This window comes from Solea senegalensis, linkage group LG1 (assembly GCF_019176455.1).
Source record: "Solea senegalensis isolate Sse05_10M linkage group LG1, IFAPA_SoseM_1, whole genome shotgun sequence".
In the NCBI taxonomy this organism is placed as follows: Eukaryota; Metazoa; Chordata; class Actinopteri; order Pleuronectiformes; family Soleidae; genus Solea; species Solea senegalensis.
This window is the reverse complement of record NC_058021.1, coordinates 9,856,369-9,876,945: the sequence shown is the minus strand read 5'-3', so window position 1 is coordinate 9,876,945 and position 20,577 is coordinate 9,856,369. Positions and strand designations below refer to the sequence as shown.

The 20,577-nt window shown below is 40.9% G+C and overlaps 3 protein-coding genes across 6 annotated transcripts; 2 read left to right on the top strand and 1 right to left on the bottom strand.

Moving 5' to 3' along the window:
- Nucleotides 1-813: 813 nt before the first annotated feature.
- On the top strand, nucleotides 814-3,238 carry and3 (actinodin3). The gene is made up of 5 exons (XM_044020598.1): nucleotides 814-1,416; nucleotides 1,533-1,596; nucleotides 1,764-1,808; nucleotides 2,081-2,229; nucleotides 2,332-3,238. The coding sequence occupies exons 1-5, from the start codon at nucleotides 1,405-1,407 to the stop codon at nucleotides 2,995-2,997; spliced, it is 936 nt and encodes a 311-aa protein (XP_043876533.1). The 5' UTR covers nucleotides 814-1,404; the 3' UTR covers nucleotides 2,998-3,238.
- Nucleotides 3,239-3,742: 504 nt separating this feature from the next.
- LOC122768964 (dynein, cytoplasmic 1, intermediate chain 2a-like) lies at nucleotides 3,743-11,985 on the top strand. Of its 4 annotated transcripts, none has more exons than XM_044025206.1 (17): nucleotides 3,743-3,840; nucleotides 5,240-5,348; nucleotides 5,516-5,648; nucleotides 6,107-6,191; nucleotides 6,476-6,538; nucleotides 6,739-6,866; nucleotides 6,953-7,039; nucleotides 7,185-7,347; nucleotides 7,435-7,534; nucleotides 7,646-7,771; nucleotides 7,981-8,127; nucleotides 8,676-8,789; nucleotides 8,880-9,013; nucleotides 9,442-9,586; nucleotides 10,084-10,224; nucleotides 10,532-10,657; nucleotides 10,776-11,985. In XM_044025206.1, exons 2-17 carry the CDS (start codon nucleotides 5,241-5,243, stop codon nucleotides 10,875-10,877), a joined length of 1,902 nt encoding a protein of 633 aa, XP_043881141.1. In that variant the 5' UTR covers nucleotides 3,743-3,840; nucleotide 5,240; the 3' UTR covers nucleotides 10,878-11,985. The 4 variants fall into 4 exon arrangements, with proteins under 4 accessions (XP_043881141.1, XP_043881132.1, XP_043881159.1 ...); XM_044025197.1 differs by having other exon boundaries at nucleotides 6,056-6,191; XM_044025224.1 differs by lacking the exon at nucleotides 6,476-6,538.
- On the bottom strand, nucleotides 11,976-19,772 carry LOC122768955 (calcium-binding mitochondrial carrier protein Aralar1-like). The gene is made up of 19 exons (XM_044025186.1): nucleotides 19,694-19,772; nucleotides 18,945-18,998; nucleotides 16,959-17,104; nucleotides 16,613-16,728; nucleotides 16,348-16,487; nucleotides 16,124-16,270; nucleotides 15,851-15,989; nucleotides 15,636-15,729; nucleotides 15,289-15,373; nucleotides 15,065-15,146; nucleotides 14,792-14,950; nucleotides 14,618-14,670; nucleotides 14,379-14,459; nucleotides 13,887-14,027; nucleotides 13,658-13,796; nucleotides 13,337-13,495; nucleotides 13,156-13,246; nucleotides 12,734-12,949; nucleotides 11,976-12,620 (listed from the first exon to the last, which is right to left on the bottom strand). Exons 1-18 carry the CDS (start codon nucleotides 19,703-19,705, stop codon nucleotides 12,736-12,738), a joined length of 2,052 nt encoding a protein of 683 aa, XP_043881121.1. The 5' UTR covers nucleotides 19,706-19,772; the 3' UTR covers nucleotides 11,976-12,620; nucleotides 12,734-12,735.
- Nucleotides 19,773-20,577: the final 805 nt, after the last annotated feature.

Sequence of the window (20,577 nt, the reverse complement as noted above, 5' to 3'; positions counted from 1 at the left end):
TTTGTCACATACCCAGAGCAATTACAGTAAGATGCTCACCATTAGCCACCTGGCTGGACAGCTTTAGACTCCCTGTCTCCTTCTTCTGCTCTTTGATCGCAGCCTCGCCTGCTGGTTTTGAAGGATAGAATTTGTGTCACTGTTGAAAAGACAAACAGTGGACATGTGGACAGTAAGCAAACTAGATGGACAAATGATGACACGAGAATGTTATGACTAAACCAAGGTGAACATTTGGCACAGGAGGGTTTTGACAGAGTAAATATCAGTGAAACAGTGTTAAACAACCTATGATAAGAAGCTTTTAAATTTAGTTTTTTATCACCTTAAAGGTATACACTTATATTTAGAAATGACTTTTATTTGGCATAAACTGAAGATAAAATAATTATACTTCACTTTAAGTGCAGAATCACATGTATGTATTGATGTTTTACACACACACACACACTTGGAAGGGAAGGATGAGGTGAGGTGAGGGACATTCATCTGCAACATGCACTTCACTTCACCACTAAATGTTTACACATTATACCTTTAATCCATCTCTGGTGCACACTGCAGCATGTTCATACTTGTAAAAATATGTATAGATTATATAACATGCTGTTTCCACAGGCCGTGTTGTGTTGTTTATCACTCACAGCAGGACACAGTGTTGTGCTGATGTGATCATTCATTATGAGCTTTTGTCCAGTTATACCTGATTACAGTGTTGAATGGAGAATCAAAAATACATCATGGTGTCTCTAAACGACCATTCCCAGACTGTGTTACAGTTACCTGGTGTTCAGACCTGCAGGCCCATAATTCCTGCATATTTCTTGGGGACTTAAACAGCAGTTGACTCAGCGCCCCCTCTATTTTTTGACTGGCCAGGACCAAAGTTAAAAGGACACATCCAGCTGTTTTGGGAGAGAGGGTTAATTTTTTTACCTGCTGGGCATGTTTTGTCAAGAGTTAGCCTACAGTAAAATGTACATGTACCACCTTATTTTGCATAATTGTACCATTAAACAATCTGAGAAAAGTTAAGTTTTGCACAGAGATTGTGGAGATTTATAATCTGAATGTCTGAATTCTCCCTCCACTAATGGCTTCATCCTGGACTTTAATCCCCATGATAACTCTGGCCTAAGTGACTGGACTTGCCTGCACCCACCGGGGGCCCCTGCTGTTCCAGGGCTGCTGCTTGGGGCTTTACAAGGAGTCACATTTTGTTTGAAGTTTATTTTTTACTGCTGGTCCACGCTCAACACATAATGAGCTCTTCCATGTCTCTACAAAAAAAAAGCAGAGTTAGGCCCACTCGCAAGTCAGTGGCCAATGGAAAGGCTTGTGGATTAACAGCAGTATTTATGCACCGATATGTCACATACAGCACATTAGACCAGGACGGAGGAGATGCAGCACCAGGTGAGTTGAAAAGCAGAGCTTATCAATAGTTGTTTATATCAGATTCTCTGTGGTTTTCTCTTTATACTGTTGAAAAGATGCAAAACAAAATGATTTGCTTCGTATTGTAATTTCAGAACTCAAGGATGATTTTCCACAAGTCCCCATTGAGGACATTATGCTGCCTGCTGTTCCTACCAGGTCAGTTCAAGTAATGAAATAATGTACTTTCTCATTTGTTTTTTATTAAGGACGTATAGGTAAATTACAATTAACTGCATTTATACAATACCTGTTTAAATCTGCAGGATGAATTGTCATGTAATGTATGTGAGTGTCTAATATATTATCTGCTTCCATTCATGCAGGTTTGATAAAGGCAACATCTCTTGTTAAAGTAAAGAATACTGCAGGTATTTAGTATTTCATGTTGTTGTAGAAACAGACTTTACATTTTTTTTAAGTTATCATGGAAAATCTGACTGGTACCTTAAGAATATGTATTTCTAGCCTCTCTCTTTCTATAAACTGACATGTTACATGCCAAAAAGTACACATTTCTACACCTTGTAAATAGATATGGCTAATTTAAAAAAATAAAATGAATAAAATAAAAAATAAATAAATTAATAAAAATGAATCATTCTCATTCCCTATCATTTCTGCTTTTGTGTTTCGTTCACAGGGAATTCAGTTAGCATTGACTCAGCTCAAGCGCATGATTTCCTGACTAATTCTCGTCCTAAGAGGAACATCGACCCAAAGTGGTACAGAGCCAATCCTGATTTTCAGTCCTACTACCGCTTTTACAATAGCATTGGGCACACTGAGGGTGTAAGTTGAGAATGAGTGGAAATATTTAAACCTACATGCAGAATTTGGCTGTAATATTGTCTGTGTCCTCTCTGATATGTTTCTGCTCCTCCACTCCATCAGATCTATGAGATTGATAAGCTCAGGATGCTGTATCAGCAGATGCGCTTCTTGGAAGTGACCTATGGCCCAGACGCCTCCAGTTATCAAAGTGTCATGGGTGTACAGACTACCACAGAAGCACCAACTACAACCACCCAGCCTCCTCCACCTCCCACCACCCCCGCTCCTACACCAGACCCTCTGGCCAATGCTCAGAAGATCTATCTGTGTAACCCCAAAGACCCACTGTGCAAACCTCACATTGTCTACCTGCCAACAGGGGCTTTTCCAGTGCTGTGTGACCCACGACACAACCCGGCTTGCAGGCCAAAGACAGAGGAGGAGATCAAGGCTGCAGCTCCTCCCCAACCACCACCTCCAGCTCCAAAGAAGTCTGCCCCACCTCCACCTCCTGTTATTACTGTCAAAGCTATGGAGTATGACTGCGACCCATACTGGGATCCTGACTGCCTCATTGACCACCCTCCTTCCTCCCAGGAAACAGCTGCACCAGAAGAACCTGCTGAGGAGAAAGAGGTGAAAGAAGAAGAAGTAGCAAAAGCTGAGGAAAGTGGCCCTGCAGCACCAGACACAGAGAAACCACTCTACCCTTACTTTGACCCTTATGATTTCAAACGTGACCTTTATGATCCCTTTCGATATGCCAATCCAGCTCCTGAAGAGTAAACACAAAGAAACTTTTAGAAAGTGAGATTACAAAACTATACAACAAGACCAAATTAAGACAGGGGTGTGAGGAAAATCCACAAAAATATAAATAAATAAATTAAATCAAATGAGGCACATCATCATTCATGGTGGGTTTGTTTTCCAAATCTCACCATGCCTTTACTGTATGTTTGTATGAGTGCTCTTTCTGTAATACACAATAAAGGTTTGTGTCTATTTAAAATAGTAAAGTGATAAATTGTGTGATTTTATATTTTCCTTGACACTCTTTGACTTGAAAACAAAAAAAGGAAATATATTCTTTCCTTGCTGCCAGTTTGTAAATTTACTTTATGGCTGCAGGGAGATGATATTTTGAAATATTTTTTTTTTACAAATAGGCTTCATGATCAATAAAATATGGTGCAATTACCATTGTTGTTATTATATATGTTGCTACAATGACACAACCTAATACTACTACTAAAACTTTTATTTTTGTGATTAAATGTTTTTATTTATGCAATTATAATTTTATATTTTGTTTTTATAGCTGCTATTGCCTTTTAATTTAAACCTTTGCATTTATTTCATTATTTGTGTCCTGCAGAGCTCTTCGTAACTTTATTTTAAAAGGTGTTATTATTATATGAAGTTTATATATCTGCCGCTGGGGGGCAGTATTACCCTGTTTCATTCATGGCTCTCGGAAGTACCGCCGAGGAAGAAGACTGCAGACTCTTGTTTCTTCCAGCATCATCATCACCACCATCACTCCTCCCCACACACACACACACAGTAAGACACTCCAATTTGGACTCTGTTGTTTTCTGTCCACTTCCGTCCAACGTCTGTCACCAGGTATTGTTTCTCTACCTTCCCAGTCGTGTGTGTGTGTTTTTAAACCCTTAAATATGTAGACAGTGGGACAAAAAACAAACAAACGTGGGCGTTGCTTTGCGATGTTTCCGTTATAATCGCTTATTGTGACAGCGGCGGGCCCCGGCTGCCATGGAGATTAGCATGCTAACGCCGCTAGCCAGCCTTAGCTGTCTCTTAGCTGTCAGTGTAGTCGCTAATTACATTACAAACACACACTATATCACATAAAATACGCATAACATAAGACTGACAACAATTTTTAACAAAGAAAGTCAGGTGTAATAGACATAATGGCGAATGTATGTGATTTTTTATTCACTTCCTACAGTGGGTGGAGTGGTGTGTGGCATTTCGGGTGTTGCCCGAGTGTCTTAAGGACACCGTCAATATACAGATTTAATCAGATTAAACAGTATGACCAGTTTGTGTTCACGTGTTAAAATGACTCATTTATAAGACTGCTAATTCTGACAGCTAAAGTGTGTAGATACAGGACAGCAAACAGATAGACAGATTTTAATCAAATATAACTGACACGTCCATCTTATATTGGATATTTGAACTAATACAAAATCCCATTGACACAGTATTAACTGTGACATTGTGGAGAAAAGAGATAGAGAGAATATTGTTATGAACAGCTGAGGCTGTTCACATGTTAGCAATGTGACAGGCCCAGGGCTGGTTTCAATTCAAGATTACATTCAAAGATGTGTCACATGCATTGTAGAAGTACAGCAGCACTGAAGTGAAATTGTATAAATATGAGACTAGCTAAGAAAGATTTAGCAAGAAAAAAAAGTATGTATGTACAAATACACAGTATTCTCAATATAGACTCATTATAACATTCATTTTTTATAACAATAACATTAGTTCATCTGTTTACTCAGTACCTGTAAGCCTTTAGAACATTTTGAACAAATACAGAATGTCCACATCTGAACACATGTTCTAAAAGGGCACAGATTACCAATTAAAGGTAGAGTACAGACAAAAATTGTGTGTGTTTGTGTTAAGAATTCTTCTATTTTAAATACAAATTTTTTATAGTAAACACAATAATGTAACAAATCACAATTCCTTTGGTTTGGATAAATGTAACAGAAAAGTGTCATATATGATATTGTACTCACATACATTTCTTTAGCCAAGGTTAGGGTAAACAGTTAGGGTTAGGGTAACACAGCAAAAAAAATAAATTAACAAACTGAATTAAAATGAAACTTCCACATTAAACTTTTGTTTAATGTCAAAAAAATAATAATTATAATTTCCCAGAGTCCAAGGCAGCTATTTTAAATAGCAAGAAGTAAAATGTTGAAGACAAAGAAAAAGAGGTTTCAGTTTCGGTTTTTAAGAAGACTTTCTCCTGCAGGATGTCTGACAAAAGTGAGCTGAAGGCCGAGCTGGAGAGAAAGAAACAACGGATTGCACAGATTCGAGAAGAGAAGAAGAGAAAAGAAGAGGAGAAGAAAAAGAAGGATGTACGTGGGGGAAACAATAATTTCAACACATGAAATTTCATGCCACAGTAAAAAAAAACCTGCTGTGATGTCTTTTCTTTGTAGCTTAAAACATTTTAGTTATTATACATTATGATGATGTGATTATGATTCTGTGGTGAGGTTGTGTTATGTTCTTTGTTCTGTAGGGAGATTCAAAGCGTGGAGCTGAGTCAGGCGGTGGAGGATCTGGTGGCCATGAAGACTCTGACCTGGAGAGGAAGAGGAGGGAGGCGGAGGCCCTGCTGCAGAGTGTTGGCATCACCCCTGACATACAGCATGGTGAATACACACAGCCAGCATGCCTCTATTTTGATCCCTTGTCCTTACTTATCTCCTCTCATTTTCTGGTTTTGAGCTTGATGGATTTGCAGTATCACTTATAAATTACGTCTAACTTTGGAACTATGTCTGGCTTGATTTCATCCACTGTGTTTCTCCCCCTCCTTTCACACAATATCTGAACATTTCACATAACTGTTTTTGTGCATGACACCTAAAACCTGCCTGCCATTTATTTTCATTCTCTCTTCTCTCCCCTTTGTCTGTCCGTTTGTGTTTTGCCCTCCTTACTGCATGCAACCTCATTCACTCACTCACTGACTCCTTCCATACCTCACTTATTTCTCTCACTCACCCACCCATTCATTGACTCACACACTTAACAACACACAAACACGCACTCGCAGCTCATCCCCTAAGGGTAGTAACAGAAGATACGTGTCTGTTTCACTACCTAGTCCCTGCCCCCATGTCTCCCTCCAACAAATCAGTGGGCAGTGATGCAGGAAGCCAAGATTCTGGGGATGGAAACACAGGACCAAGGTGTGTGAGTGTATGTGTACATGAGAAAAAGAGAGATGAGAAAGTGTGCATGCCAAGTGTGTGTGTGTGTGTATTGATACTGTAATTATTCCTGATTAATTCTGATGTGTCTCCCCTTTGCTTTTTCACTCCATTTTCTTCTTCTCTCCCTGTCCTCATTCCTTTCTTTTCAACCTTCAACATTTTTATGGCTCACCTTCTGCTTGTCTTTCATCCTCTTGTCTCTCTTTTTCTTCTTACCGTCTCTCTCTTACTAATATCATCTGGTGGTTTGGCTGTGTAAGGACATTGCATTGGGATCCTGACCCTTCTACTCTGCAACTCCACTCCGACTCTGAGCTGATGGGGTACTGCTCCTTGTCTCTCCTCTAGCTTCTCTTCCAGCCTTAATCTGTTTTTCTGCTTTCATCTTAGATTTTGTCCAAATGTGTTAATAATATCTGTGTGCATCATTATTTATGTTACTTCATGGAAATGTTAAATTCAGCTCCACTGTTCATGTCATGTGCACTTATTTCCTCTTCGGTGTGTGTGTATGTGTGTTTAGACATGCATCTGTGAGGCTGGGCATGTCCAAAGTGACCCAGGTGGACTTTGTCCCCAAAGAAATGGTGTCTTACTCCAAAGAAACACAGACACCCACTGAGGCACTAACACAAGCTGATCAAAAAGCAGGTAAACAGAGACACAAACTGACTTTACTTCACTTCCAAACCTTTTTTTATTTTAAAAACAAAATCTAATTTCTGTTTGTGTGCCAGATGAGGAAGAGGATGAGGAGATAACTGCTCCCCAACCAGTGGAGGACACCCAGGAGAAAGATGAACAGGGTGAACAGCAGGAAGAGGGTAAGAACATAAGTTTGTAACATAATAAATGTGGCTAAAATATATATGATACTGAGTATTGGAATCAAGTTCTTTTGCAAAAAAAGCAGCACAAGAAAAAATTTCCACAATTTTTGAATTTGAATATTGACGATTCTTTGTATAGACACTCCCAAGGAGCTGACAGAAGAAGAGAAGCTGCAGGTCTTGCACTCGGAGGAGTTCTTATCTTTTTTCGAGCGAGGCAGCAGAATTGTGGAGAGAGCTCTTGCTGAGCAGGTGGACGTCTGCTTCGACTACAGCGGCAGAGATCTGGAGGACAAGGAGGGGTGAGGCACAATAGGAAAACTGTGTAAATGCCAGGCTAAAGGAGTTGATCTTCAGAGTCTATATTAATCACTCTCTGTCCCTTTCAGTGACTTGCAGGCTGGTGCAAAGTTGGTTCTGAACAGACAGTTTGCAGATGAGCGCTGGACTAAGAACAGAGTGGTCACCTGTCTTGACTGGTCTCCTCAGGTACGATGTGTTTGTGATTAATCCCCTCAGTGAACGTCTATCTCTGTTGAATCGGTTTATGGTGATTTATTGGTGGTTCATTATATTCTTGTATGTTTCATTGCTTCTCAGTTCCCAGAACTGTTAGTGGCCTCATACAACAACAACGATGAAGCTCCCTATGAGCCTGACGGCGTGGCACTGGTCTGGAACATGAAGTACAAGAAGGCCACACCTGAGTACATCTTCCACTGCCAAGTAAGGGAAAATGTACCTGCAGTGGCCTTGCAACCCACTCATTTTGAGACATTTACTTTAGGCTCCTAGCAGTGAAGCTGCATAAAGCATTCACAAGCTGTTATTAGGTAACCTAAAAAGAATAAAATGTTTGTTTTTTTCTATTGTTGCTACTGGCAACAGAACATAAATACTGCAGCTTCACACTAACATTTCTTTTTTTTCTACAGTCAGAGGTGATGTCTGCTGGGTTTGCAAAGTTTCACCCCAACCTGGTGGTGGGTGGGACGTACTCTGGACAGATTGTCTTGTGGGACAACAGGAGCAACAAACGCACCCCTGTTCAGAGAACACCGCTGTCTGCAGCTGCACATACAGTAATGCACTGGCGCTCTCACACATTTGTGTCTACACACACACACACACACACACACACTGCTAAATCCACATCCGTGCTACTATGTTTTCATTTAAAAACAGCATTTCCAGATGAAAATAATCTGCACTCCGTTTCAGAATTATCTGGATCTATATGAACACGACATTCAAGCACATTGCTGGACATGCATATGCTGGTGTCAACAGGAAGATAATTCTCTGCATAGTTTCAGAGACTATTACTAACAAGAATTAATGACGGTGAAAAGTAGGAACAAGGGATTTTTTTAATTAGACCAACAATGAGATGAGACTGAAAATAAGTCTTAACAAGCATTTATTAACTTCTCTGTTTTTGGGGTTCTAAAAAGTCAGGATAGTGTGGACAACAGTGGTATACATTAACATGAATGAAGTAGTGTGGATGTAAACTTAAGTGAAGATCTTCTTATGTCAGTGAGATCTCTGTGTTTTCTGTGTCTACCTCTTAAAATCTTTTCTTTGGTAAGTTTATGTTGTCTGACTGAATGTTCTCTATTATTTTCAGCACCCAGTCTACTGTGTGAATGTGGTCGGAACCCAGAACGCCAACAACCTGATCAGCATTTCCACTGATGGCAAAATGTGCTCCTGGAGCCTTGACATGCTCTCGCAGCCACAGGTATAATGAACTGGAACGGAGATGCTGGTGTAAATGTCAGTTGGTTTGGTCAGGTACTCTTCTGATGCTGTGTGTCTTTATTCTCTGCAGGACAGTCTGGAGCTCGTGTTCAAACAGAGCAAGGCCGTGGCTGTCACCTCCATGGCTTTCCCTCTGGGAGATGTGAACAACTTTGTAGTGGGAAGTGAAGACGGCTCTGTCTATACTGCCTGTCGCCATGGGAGGTGAGTTCTCTCTGTCCCCATGAGCAACAAGTGTCTCCATAGTACTTATGTGGCCACATTGTAACTTGACAAACAAAACTTGTTAATATTTGGACAGAATATAAGCGTAAATGGTTCCAGTATCAAACCACCTGTTTAACGACATCCAGTGTTTCCCCAATCGTGGTCTTAGATGTTGCCCTGCTCCAACACACCTGATTCAAATGAACAGGTAATTATCAGGCTTTTGCAGAGCTCGATTAACGAGCTGATCATTTGAATCAGGTGTGTTGGACTATTACATATTTCATTTTTTTTTTTAAATAGTGTACTCTGCAGCTATCAGATTTGTGTTGAGGTTAAAGGCAGGATGAGAAAGAAACACTGCAAAAAAAAGGCCTTTTGGGGGAAAGACAGTGGTGGTGATGGCAGACATGTTGTTGTTACAGTAAGGCTGGTATCACTGAAGTGTTTGAAGGGCACCATGGTCCAGTGACTGGGCTGAGCTGTCACAGCGCTGGTGGACCTGTCGACTTCTCTCATCTCTTCATCTCCTCCTCTTTTGATTGGACCGTCAAACTGTGGAGCACTAAAGTGAGACTCACAAACACACATGCTTGTATATCATCAGGCGCACAGTTAGCTACTATGATTGAACACACAGGCACTGTAAGGATGCATATTGTTCCATATATATATCCTTATTTATTAAATAACAGACATTGTTACAGACCATTTTCTTCCATATATTGTAAAATCTTTTAATTCTTCTAACTCTTTTAATTGAATTACTCTATTAATCTGTTTAGAAAAGGAGACAGCAGATATGAGCTTAAGGACTCCATGGAACATTCTCGACAGCAAGCTAAAGAAGTGTAATAACATATATTTTGAAGAGAATGTTAATGAAAAATTAAGTTATTGATACATTTACATTTCTTGAGGACTGATATTTGCTGAAAATGGAGATGTGAGATTGTCAGAGCTGTAAAAATATCATGATTATTAATGGGATTATGTGGCATTTGTTGGTCTTTCTTTTGTTAACCTGAGGTGACGTCTCATTTGTCCATCTGTTTTTTCCTTCACAGAGTACTCGTCCACTGTACTCATTCGAGGACAGTTGTGACTACGTCTATGATGCAATGTGGTCTCCGACACACCCTGCTCTTTTTGCTTGTGTGGACCTATCAGGACGACTGGACCTGTGGAACCTCAACAACGATACTGAAGTATGCAACACATGGGCAGAGTTCAGAGTGTCTGGGAACTAAGTAGACACTCAGTCACTTCTCTCTCATTCACTCTGCTGTCTTTCTTCTTTGTTGGTCTATACGTTGACATTTTATGAGCGTGGAGAATCCATGTATCAGCAACTCCATAGCTCACTCATAAACGTTTATCATCAAATCTGTACAATTTGTGTTTACTGGAATAATGACCCTAAAAGTTAATACAACTCATACCATTTTGAGCTAAAATTCCTACATTTGTTTTATAGGCGTTTTTGAAAATGGTTTGGTCTAACGTGTTCTCTAGGTTCCCACTGCCAGTGTGTGTGTGGAAGGGTCTCCAGCGCTTAACCGCGTGAGATGGGCTCACACTGGGAAAGAGATCGCTACTGGGGACTCAGATGGCCAGGTGCGGGTCTACGATGTAGGCGAGGTGAGATGTCATTCCCTTTCTTTGTTTCTTTTTAATATTTTGATGACAAAAACCTCCAAAACCCCAATCAAATCAGTTTTACCAACTTTGTGTTTGACATACTGTTGTTATTCTGCAGCAAATCTGCGTTCCCAAGGCCGATGAATGGACACGGTTCGTCAGGACGCTGGCCGAGATCAACGAGAACCGAGACGAAGCTGAGGAACTCGCCAATGTGTAATGTCACAAACCAACCCTGCAAACAACCACTGACATGTTACTACCATACACGCACTACATGGACACTGCCTGAGGAGCTTTTCTCTTTTCTCTTTGGACCCCGACTTTTCCTCTCACTACAACATGAACTGGTCTTGACGAGATGAGCAGAGCTAGAATGGATAGAAAAGGAGATCTAGATGTGTTTTTAAATGTCTTTGAGGGTATATTTGTAGAAACGGTGAATGTCATATGTAGCAGTAGTTGTACAAAAGTGAACTGGTTGAAAGTTTAACTGAAAGGAAAACACTTACTACTCTAGCTTTGACTTCTCATCCTCAGGGCTCTGGAAATCCTGAGGTCTCAACATACTCAGCCCTTTTTAAAATATGCAATCCTTTGTACTTGCACCTTTTTTAATTACCATTGTAGTGTTTTTACGTGTTTAAATATTTTCTGGACACATTTGTGCACAGTTGCAGAGCGTTTCAGGTGAGTGGAAGAAACAGCTGACATAGTTTAATTTCCTCTTTAAACACTTTAAACAGAACATCTGCCTAAACACAACGTGGCTTGTGCAGAAATGTGTCACACTTACATTTTAACAATTACAATATTTAATATTTATTGGCTGGTGGCACTTAAATATTGTGTATTTAAAAATGCTGCTTTGTACTAAGAGCTTGATTAGGGACATTCCTCAAATTACCGCAAGCTTTTTACCAGGCAAATTCAAACTACACTTGCCTTGAATTATTGACACTACTACAGTTAAGTTTGTTTTCTGATTTACATGCTGTACCGGTCTTAAGTAGTATAAACCAGTTTTGACATGTCCTCTGTAAGAGGATTCAAAAATAAATAAAATGAAGTTATTTAAATTATGTTGTAAAGCCGAGGCTTGAAAACTAATTTTCTCTCCATCCAGTTTTTTTGTTTCTTCATGATGCATCAGTCCAACCTCAGTAGGCTTGTAAAAAAAAAATCTGCTTCAGTTTAAAATTAGCTACAAATGCACTGTAGCAATGTTTGATATAACACGACATAAATGTCGTGCACTGCATTTTAACCTGTTGCCGATGGTTGCACTTTTCCATTGGAATAAAATTCGAGACGTTGGTAAAATCAAATCCATATGGATGATTTATTTCAATAAAATACAATGATTACTTTGAGATACATTAAATTTATTAATACCTAATGCTCTGCCTGTGATCTTTGTTTCATCAAGAAAACACTAAATTTAAATGTTTTGTACATCAGTAAGAGTGATTCTCAGAAACAAGGACCAAAAAGCCCCACATTGCCATAACGTTACAGTTACTGTAGAAGGATGTTGACTCAATGTTACCCATATCTTTGTCCGATAACATTTCCTTCACTGCAGTTACACAATATGTACAGTACATAACCTGTCTGAGGACTAAACTCAGAGTGATGCTCCAACACCTTGCTAAGCTAATATTTTTTTTTTTTTATGCCTGCAGTCCAACATGAGAAGTCCAACTTCTGTGTAGAACTGTGTAGAAGACGGAAAACAAAATGTAATTGATATCAGATACTCATGAGAGAGAAAGTGTCGGCCATTTTTTCTTAAACAAATATTTGAAAGAAGACAAAAAGGATGATGTAAGGAGTGAACAGCCACTCGAGATACAACAGTCAACGCTCTGGTCCCGTCGCTCTCCAATGGCTGGCTGTGGACCCATGGAGCACACCTTCAGCCTGCATGGAGGACCAGGCTGGTGTTGTTTGTTAGTGGCCCCTGTTTGTGGGTGGAGAGAGTATGTTAGCGGTGTTTGCTCTGTTTGTGTATCCAAGTTTCTGGCTCTTGGTAAAGGACAAGAGAGATGGCAAAGTGATGCGGCGCTGCCAGACCTTTATGGAGCCTGCACTGGTTTGCCAGTGGCTGGCTCTGCATGATGTATGGAAACCACACCGGAGGATTTGAATTTGGGGAGGTGGAGGCCAAACTTGTTCTCCACCCCAGCAAAGGTGGCTGCAGCCAGGCGGTAACCTCCGACGTGGTCTGCGTGGATGGGTGGAAGCTCTGGGATACGGGACTTGGGTGTGGGCTCAGATCCTGCTGGACGGCTGAAAAGGAGAGGGTAGAGGAAATTAACCTTTTAAGCACTTATAGATGTTGTTGAAGATCGTCTATGAACTACTTCTACATCGACTTCCTGGATATACTAGGTGCAACACACCTAGGTGCGTATGCGTCAGCTGGAATGTGATTCATCTTATTATAAAACAAATATGCTACGTGGTAAGCCTTAAATAAGGCCAGCTCAACTTACTGTCCTCCAAAGTCGACATAGAACCACCTCTGCAATAGCTCATAAGTCACCAGAGTCACACCAAACTGAGGAGATGACCGGCACATACGGGCTGGAGAAAAAGAAGAGCACACAGTTTAGTGAGATTAACATTAAACAACAATCGGAAACTGACACTGTGTTGATGTGCACAGACACTCACCTCCAGCGCCTTTCCACAAAGCCTTGAATCCTTCCTCTTTCATTATCTTCCTAAAACAATCGATGACTCCTGTGTAAGTGGTCTGTCCTGCCCTGGCTGCTACTTGCAGACGGGTCTTGATGACATCAGCGGGAGTTACAAGAGAAGCAGCAGGGATACCTGGGAAATGGAGTTGGAAGATCGTTAGAATAGATGCTTCTTCTTGCAACCCTTTTTAAAACTGGTACATGTGTTAATGGGAGGTGTGATTGATTGGACTGTGTTTTAAATGAGCAATGACTGATGCTTTCAGCTGTGGCAGGGTCACAATTCTACAGGTACCTGCAATCGCTCCAGCTGAGAGAAGCTGCAGAGGACCTAGGTGGCCCTGGTCATCTGTAAATAGGGTCTTGGTGTGGGCATACACAGGGAAATAGATGGCCGAGAATGGGATGTCTCTCATGAAACACGCTTTAGCACCCTGGACAAACAACCGGAAAACGGGTGGATGTTAATCGCGCAACAAGGACGACTGCAAGAACGACAGGTACAGTAAGAAAAGATACAGCACCTTGTAGAGGCCGAAAAAGCCCAGATCACGGACCACGCTGAGTGCGCTGACTCGAGGTCCAGTTGTGATCTCACCTGCCACCTGCAGGCGAATCTTCACAATCTCTAGAGGGTTAGTAAAGATCACCTGAGAACCTCCAGCCTGAAAAAAGGAGACAAAGACCTTGTTCATGAAAATGTTTACATACATTTTTGCATTTCTTCTTCACATCTGTTCTTGGCTGTACATTGTTTTCATTTTTATTTGCAAACAAATGATAAAAAACATTTGTGCAGCTGATGTGGGAGAATAAGAAATAAAAAAAATCCTTATCAATGATTTACTTGTATTTCCTTGGACTTAGGTTGGTAGCACTGGGCTCATGTGTGTAAGGGTGAATGAACAATGTTATCATTGGAGATTGAGAAAACTGTTCTGTAGTTACCTTAGAGAGTACATATTCTTAATTATTCATTCACAAACAAAAAAAAATGTTGAGGACCTTGTACTTACACAGCCACCAGCCATAATCTCAGCGAGTAAAGGAATGGAGTTGTCTTTGTCTGTGAACTTGTCTCTTACAAAGTCATTTACCTGTGGCACACGGACAAAGAGCAGGCATCAGAAATAAAATCAATCAGTGTCATCTTGCATCTTGTTGTGTTGTGTCATCACAACAAATACAACGTAAGTGTGTCTGCAGAGTGAAAAAGGATTGGAGAGCAATTCTAACTGTGCAAAGCCGTACTCACTGTGAGCTTGATAGCCTTCTCAGGCGCCACACCTATAAGCTGAGGAACCAGACCTGTAAAGCAGTGTGCTGGTTAAGGTGACTGTACCAAACAGATGTAACAGCATAATGACATGATGAAAAATACATCTGTTATGGCCTAAGTGAGAGCTCTGCCTTCCAAACACAGCCTAACCTCTGTAGAAACCAAAGAATCCCTCGTAGCGAAGAACCTTCCTAGCACAGTCAAAGCTGTTCTTGTACATCAGCTCCCCGACAAAGGATCCCGTGGACCTCTGATTCTGCATACGGGTTTTCACCAAGTCAATGGGGTACACCGCTGTCGCTCCCGTGGCTTTGCAAACACACACAAAGTCAGTCGAAATACAGTTCTGGAAGTGCACACATTAGATGCTGGTGTTCTCAGTCCTTTAGACGGAAGTCTGTCTCAGGACACAGGACAACTCACCTCCAGCGATGGAGCCCAAAAAGAACCTATAGCCCGACTCAGCAATTTGGAGCCACACAGACCTGGAGCCGTCCCCATGGGCCTAATAACAATAACAATACTATCAGACAAAATCCTGCATTTATGGTGTGAATGAAAATGTCTAACAGTAAAAATGTATTTATTTTTTTTTTTTTTTTTAAAGGACATTTTAGAGACAAACAGAGAAAACACAAACATCCTACCTGTTTTTGACTTTCAACCAGGTGGTGTGGTAGAGATCCTTCCTCTAATGGAGCTATCCTCTCAATGTCAGTGAGGTTGAGGCGCCTAAAACAATTATTGATTTCTCACTTATTAACATCACTGTCATGTTTCTATACACAGGGTAGATCACATGATGAGCCAGTCAGGATCCATAACAAATTTAAAGCCAGGGCGCAGCGTCGTCAGTTGGCCGACCACAAAGGATGGCGAGCCAAATGAGACACTGCCTCAGATTTACACACCAACTGACAAGAACTATGGACAATCATTGATTCAGGACGTTGTGTCTTGGGCCTTATATCGAGTAGCAGAGTTCATGTCTTACCCAGAGGGAGAGTGCAGGCCTGAAAGCTGGTACAGGATGTCAATTTCCATGGGAGTGATTTGACCAAACTTGTTGGCAGCATGAACAAACTCCTCTGCCAAGAGAAGACAAATGTAGCTTTAACAACAACAACAACATGGACATTTCTCACACCCATGTGAACATATCAGCTGAAAGGTCAAGAGACAACAATAAGTGAATGCGACAATCTGCACCTTTGGTCACAAGGGTGTCATTCCGTGTGCCCGCCAGCGTGCTGTAGATCTTACGGATCAGCTCCATGTTGTTCAGGAGGGAGTTAAACGCATTAAAGTAAGAGAAACTGACCATGTGAGATGTGCTGCCACCTGCAGCCTGGGGGAGAAAGGCAGTGCATTAGAGGCACATCATGATATTTCATTTCTATACACATTTAATATGTTTTGTGCATGTTAAATATTAAATAAGTAAATCAGAAATAACCTCATCATAATTTAACAAAAACTCACTGAGACAAGGTTTTCCTCCACAAAGGGTGTGAGCATATGGTGTCTGATGGTGGCCATGATGTCACTAAAGTCCATGGCAGAGATGACGCCATTCTTCTCCTTGTCCTTCTGGGCAAATGCCTGGCGTGCATGCTCCAACTGTAGCTCCTAAATAATAATATGACACCACAAGGTTGAAAGGGAGTCTAAACCGAGTGCTGTGTGTGTGTCCAATCAATGCATACCTGTAGGAACTGAGTAAACTCAAGGTAGCTGAGGAATTTCTTGCAGTCATGCCCAAAGTGCAGACGAATGAACTCACAGTCCCAGCTGAAGGGAATATGGTGGTGCACGGTGGTCTGGCTGAAAATGTCGCGCACATTTTCTGCAGCATAAATTCACAGTTAAGACAAGCCTAGTCAATTTACTCAAGGAAAGTACACACAGGACACAATGTCACATGTGTAAATAGTTATTTCAGCTTTTAAAATGAAAAGAAAAGGCACATACCAAAAGATATATTTCCAGTTCCATTCTTGTCAAACAGCTGGAAGGCAACAATGAAGAGTGCGTCCGGTGCGCACAGCACCGATTCAAACGCAAGAAACTCCTGGAAAGAGATCAGCCTGCCGACGTGTGGAAACAAAGATATACATTTTGAACACATCGCGAAAATTTAAATTAAGGAAGGGTCATTTAGTAGTGCATAACTACTTCACCATGCAATTTATACTTTAATGTGTTTTTATGTTGTCTTGAAGACCTTCCTGGAGGGACTGATCATACATTGGTCAGTAAAGTGAAGCAGTAATGATAAGCTGCCTGCAAGTGTGTATGAGTGAATTTGTGGACGCACCCATCCTTTGTGGTGTCAGCCACAGCAGCGATGAGCTGTACAGTTTTGGGGTTGTGGTGGATCTGTGTGTGTAGTCCTAGATACTTTTGTACAAAGTCTCCTGGGGTCATGAACCTCTCTCCATCCTTGTCCACAACGCTGGCATGCTGAAAGAGGACACAGAGGAAAACATTAACAGGAGACCTCAACCTTCACAGATGCCAAATATCAACAGAAGTAGAAGTTAATCCCTCTCAACAGCATGGCTTTACATTAGCTGCTCACAGCTTTGTTAACCCTCACAGTGCTCAGTAGCTCAGTGTTCACAGGCATGTATGGAACATGACAAGTGCATGGCTTTTTGAGCGAGGTCAGCAGTACTACACTGTATACAGTGGGCTCTTTGTTATTAGTCAAAGACCCGGTGTCACGAGTTGTGGACATAATGCAAACGTTTAAATTCACCTTTTTTTCTGTGAAAACTATGCTACAGAAGAAAATAATTAATACACTATTAGCAATATATTTTGATTATACAAGATACGCCTTACCCAGCTGTATCAGATATGCAAATGGTCATATTTTTTAAATAGCTGCTGAAAACCTATTTATTACGAGAAGCGTTTGGGTGATACATGATGATTCTGGGCCTCTCCCTCTGATTTTTTTTGTTGCCCTTTAATTGAACATGTTTAAATCTTTCTATTTTGCAGTCTCTGTATTCTTATAACGTTTTCATCTTTTAAGTTTGTCTTTCTAAACATTTTAACTGCATTTCATGTATGAATGGTGCTATATAAATAAAAGTAAACAACAACAATGATGACAATAATATTAAATAAAAGGGTGTCATCATATGAAAAACCAAGGCTTAAGCCTGCTTGAAGGTGTAGTTATTGTTATCATGCATGCGTGTGTGTAGGTGTACATGATGTACAGTATAGGAGCTGTTACCGCATCAAGGTCACAAGTGCAGTATTTATCCTTCAACACAGCTCATATGCTAATGCAACAGACCAAGCACATCAACTTGTTTGTCAGGTTTGTCTGTTTATGGTCATTGTTGTCTCTCCTTTTTCTGATAATAATAATAATAATAATTATTATTATTATCATAACATGACTACTACTACTACTGCTGCTGCTGCTGCTGCTTAAGTGACCAAATGTAGTGGCAAAAAGAGATTATTTTGAGGTTGGTGGCCTATCAAGGTCATTACTCTTGCAGTTGTGGCATTACGCCAATGTCATAAGCTAACTGACCTGTGCTTGTCAGCAGACTGACCACAGCGGGTCCACATGACACCAGGCTGGTCACAGACTTATCACGCAGAAGACACTGGAGAAAGGTGAAGGTTAACTAAGTTCATTCATGCAGCCATCACTCATGACATCTCCTGGTCATGCTGCATGTCATAACTGTGATTCAAATATCGACTATATAGGACAGTGTGATAAAGTGGTCACCGATCCTTTGAGTACAAAAGCAAACAAACCCTTGATTGAGGTCCACGCAATTTAGTGAAAACAAAATCATTAAACGTTCATTAAATCGTTAAACACATTTCTAAGCCCAAAAAACCACTGCATTCAAACCAGCTGCAGACTTTTAAGTTTCAACTTCTGTAAAAGAAAACACAATTTGGATAACCAAATAAAATCACTGACACATATCACAAAGTAATAAAGAGAATAATGATGTAAAATTTACCATTCCCTCTAATATTGTGAATCATATAGCAACGCCTGGCAATTAGATATTTATTCAAATTTGCTCAGCCCTACTTTTTCTATTTTAGTTTGTTCTTTAATACATCAACAGCAGCAGCAGCAGCAGTCTGTGCTGTCTGGAGTGTGTGGCTAATGCTTTAATTTAAACCCCATGACACCACTTCACAAGCCCTTTCACCAGGCAAAAGGTCTCGAGACAAGCTGATCTCTGAGCATACTATACAAATACTACTAATAATAGTGATTTTGACAGGATGAAATAAGTGCAGATCTTACCCTCTGGAAGATTGTTTTCAGCTCACTTGGGTCCCCACGTTTAGTAGATTGCACCTAAAATATACACAATAAAACACTATTATCAGTCAAAGCAAAGGCATAGTATTTCCAAATAAAAATGCTGAAGCGCGTTTTAACATGAAGCAAAACAGAAAGTAAAGAGGGTTAGTGTCTCCTTGACACGACCACTGTTGTGAAGGAGAAACACAACCCAGGAAAAGTACTCACACACACATCTCCAAAACAACCAGGTACGTGCTAAGTAAACAATGAAGTGAGGTTAGCAGTTAGCTAAAATAAATACCAGCCAACGAACTAAGACTATGCAAGCTTAAATTAACGTTTCCACTGAGTAGTTTGCTAGCCAACACACACTACTCATACGAGGAGACAATCCGTGACAAGGACGCGTTAGCTTTAACCAACTGAAGGATGCGCGACGGCGAGAGAAAGTGGCTTAACGTAGAGGTTCAGCTAGCGTTATCGCTGTGTTTATTATCCCACGGCAACACAGCTGTTCTGTTTAGCATTGCACCGCTAACTATGAGGTTGTGGATGCCTCAAGGCCAGCAACGACCGTGGGACTGCGGCTAGCTCAGGGATGCTACAGCCTCAGAGGACGCTGCCGCTCCCGAGACAGAGCTGCGGAATATCGCCTCGGTCATCCACGCATTAAAAAACGGACATGCAGCATGCAGACATGTTAAAGTAGATGTTTTGGTATCGCAGAGATGCGAAGAGGGAGTCACCTTGACCGCCATGCTGGCTTGACGTCACACAGAGTGAGCGAGCCGGGCGTAAAACACGCCCTCTTCCTTCTCCTTCCTTCCTTCGCGTGGACTTTCACGTCTGATTGTGAGACGAGAACGTGAGCGCGCAGCCTCTTTCGAGCTCACTCCCAAAGCCCCCTTAAACCCCTACTGAGCCCTTGCGGACTTTGATGATGTCACCTTCTACGCTTCTACCTGCAAGGGCTGAAAGAAGGATTTACTTAGGTTGGCTTAAAGTTAATGAGTCTATGAATGGGAACATAGCAAGAAAACTCATTAAATGATAAACCTGTTTGTCTACAAATGCAGTGATTGCACCATAGGCTGTATATAAACCCATTACACACATGTATGAGGTTGGTGTTTTTCTTTTACTGCTGGCAGGCATGGGATAACAGGAATCTGTCCCAGGAATCTGTCCCAATTATTTTAAACACGTTTATTGCTATTCACAATATGATTGTAATAATCGTAAAACTGTGCTTTGATGGTCTAGTGTGTGGCATGAAGGGCTGGGTCATGCTTCATCTGTGTAGAGCTCCTTGACATTGCTACATGTGTGTACATGCCCCAGTCTAACATTCCATGCCTCTAACTTATATTCTATTCCAATTTTCACCCCTTTTGAATGTCACTGAATTCTTTGAGTGCTTGGTTGTACATGTGTGGATCACCCACATAACCTCAGGCAACTTTCTATGGTTACCATCTACTTCATCGTCTCTTTTGATCTAAACAAGAGAGCACCATTAACTGAACTAAGAAGTGTTGAGCTACAGGGACTGGTGTCATCCACATTTACTGGTCAAGGAAAGTCTTCAGCCACCATGTTTTTTTTTTGTTTTTTTTACAGTAGCCCAAGC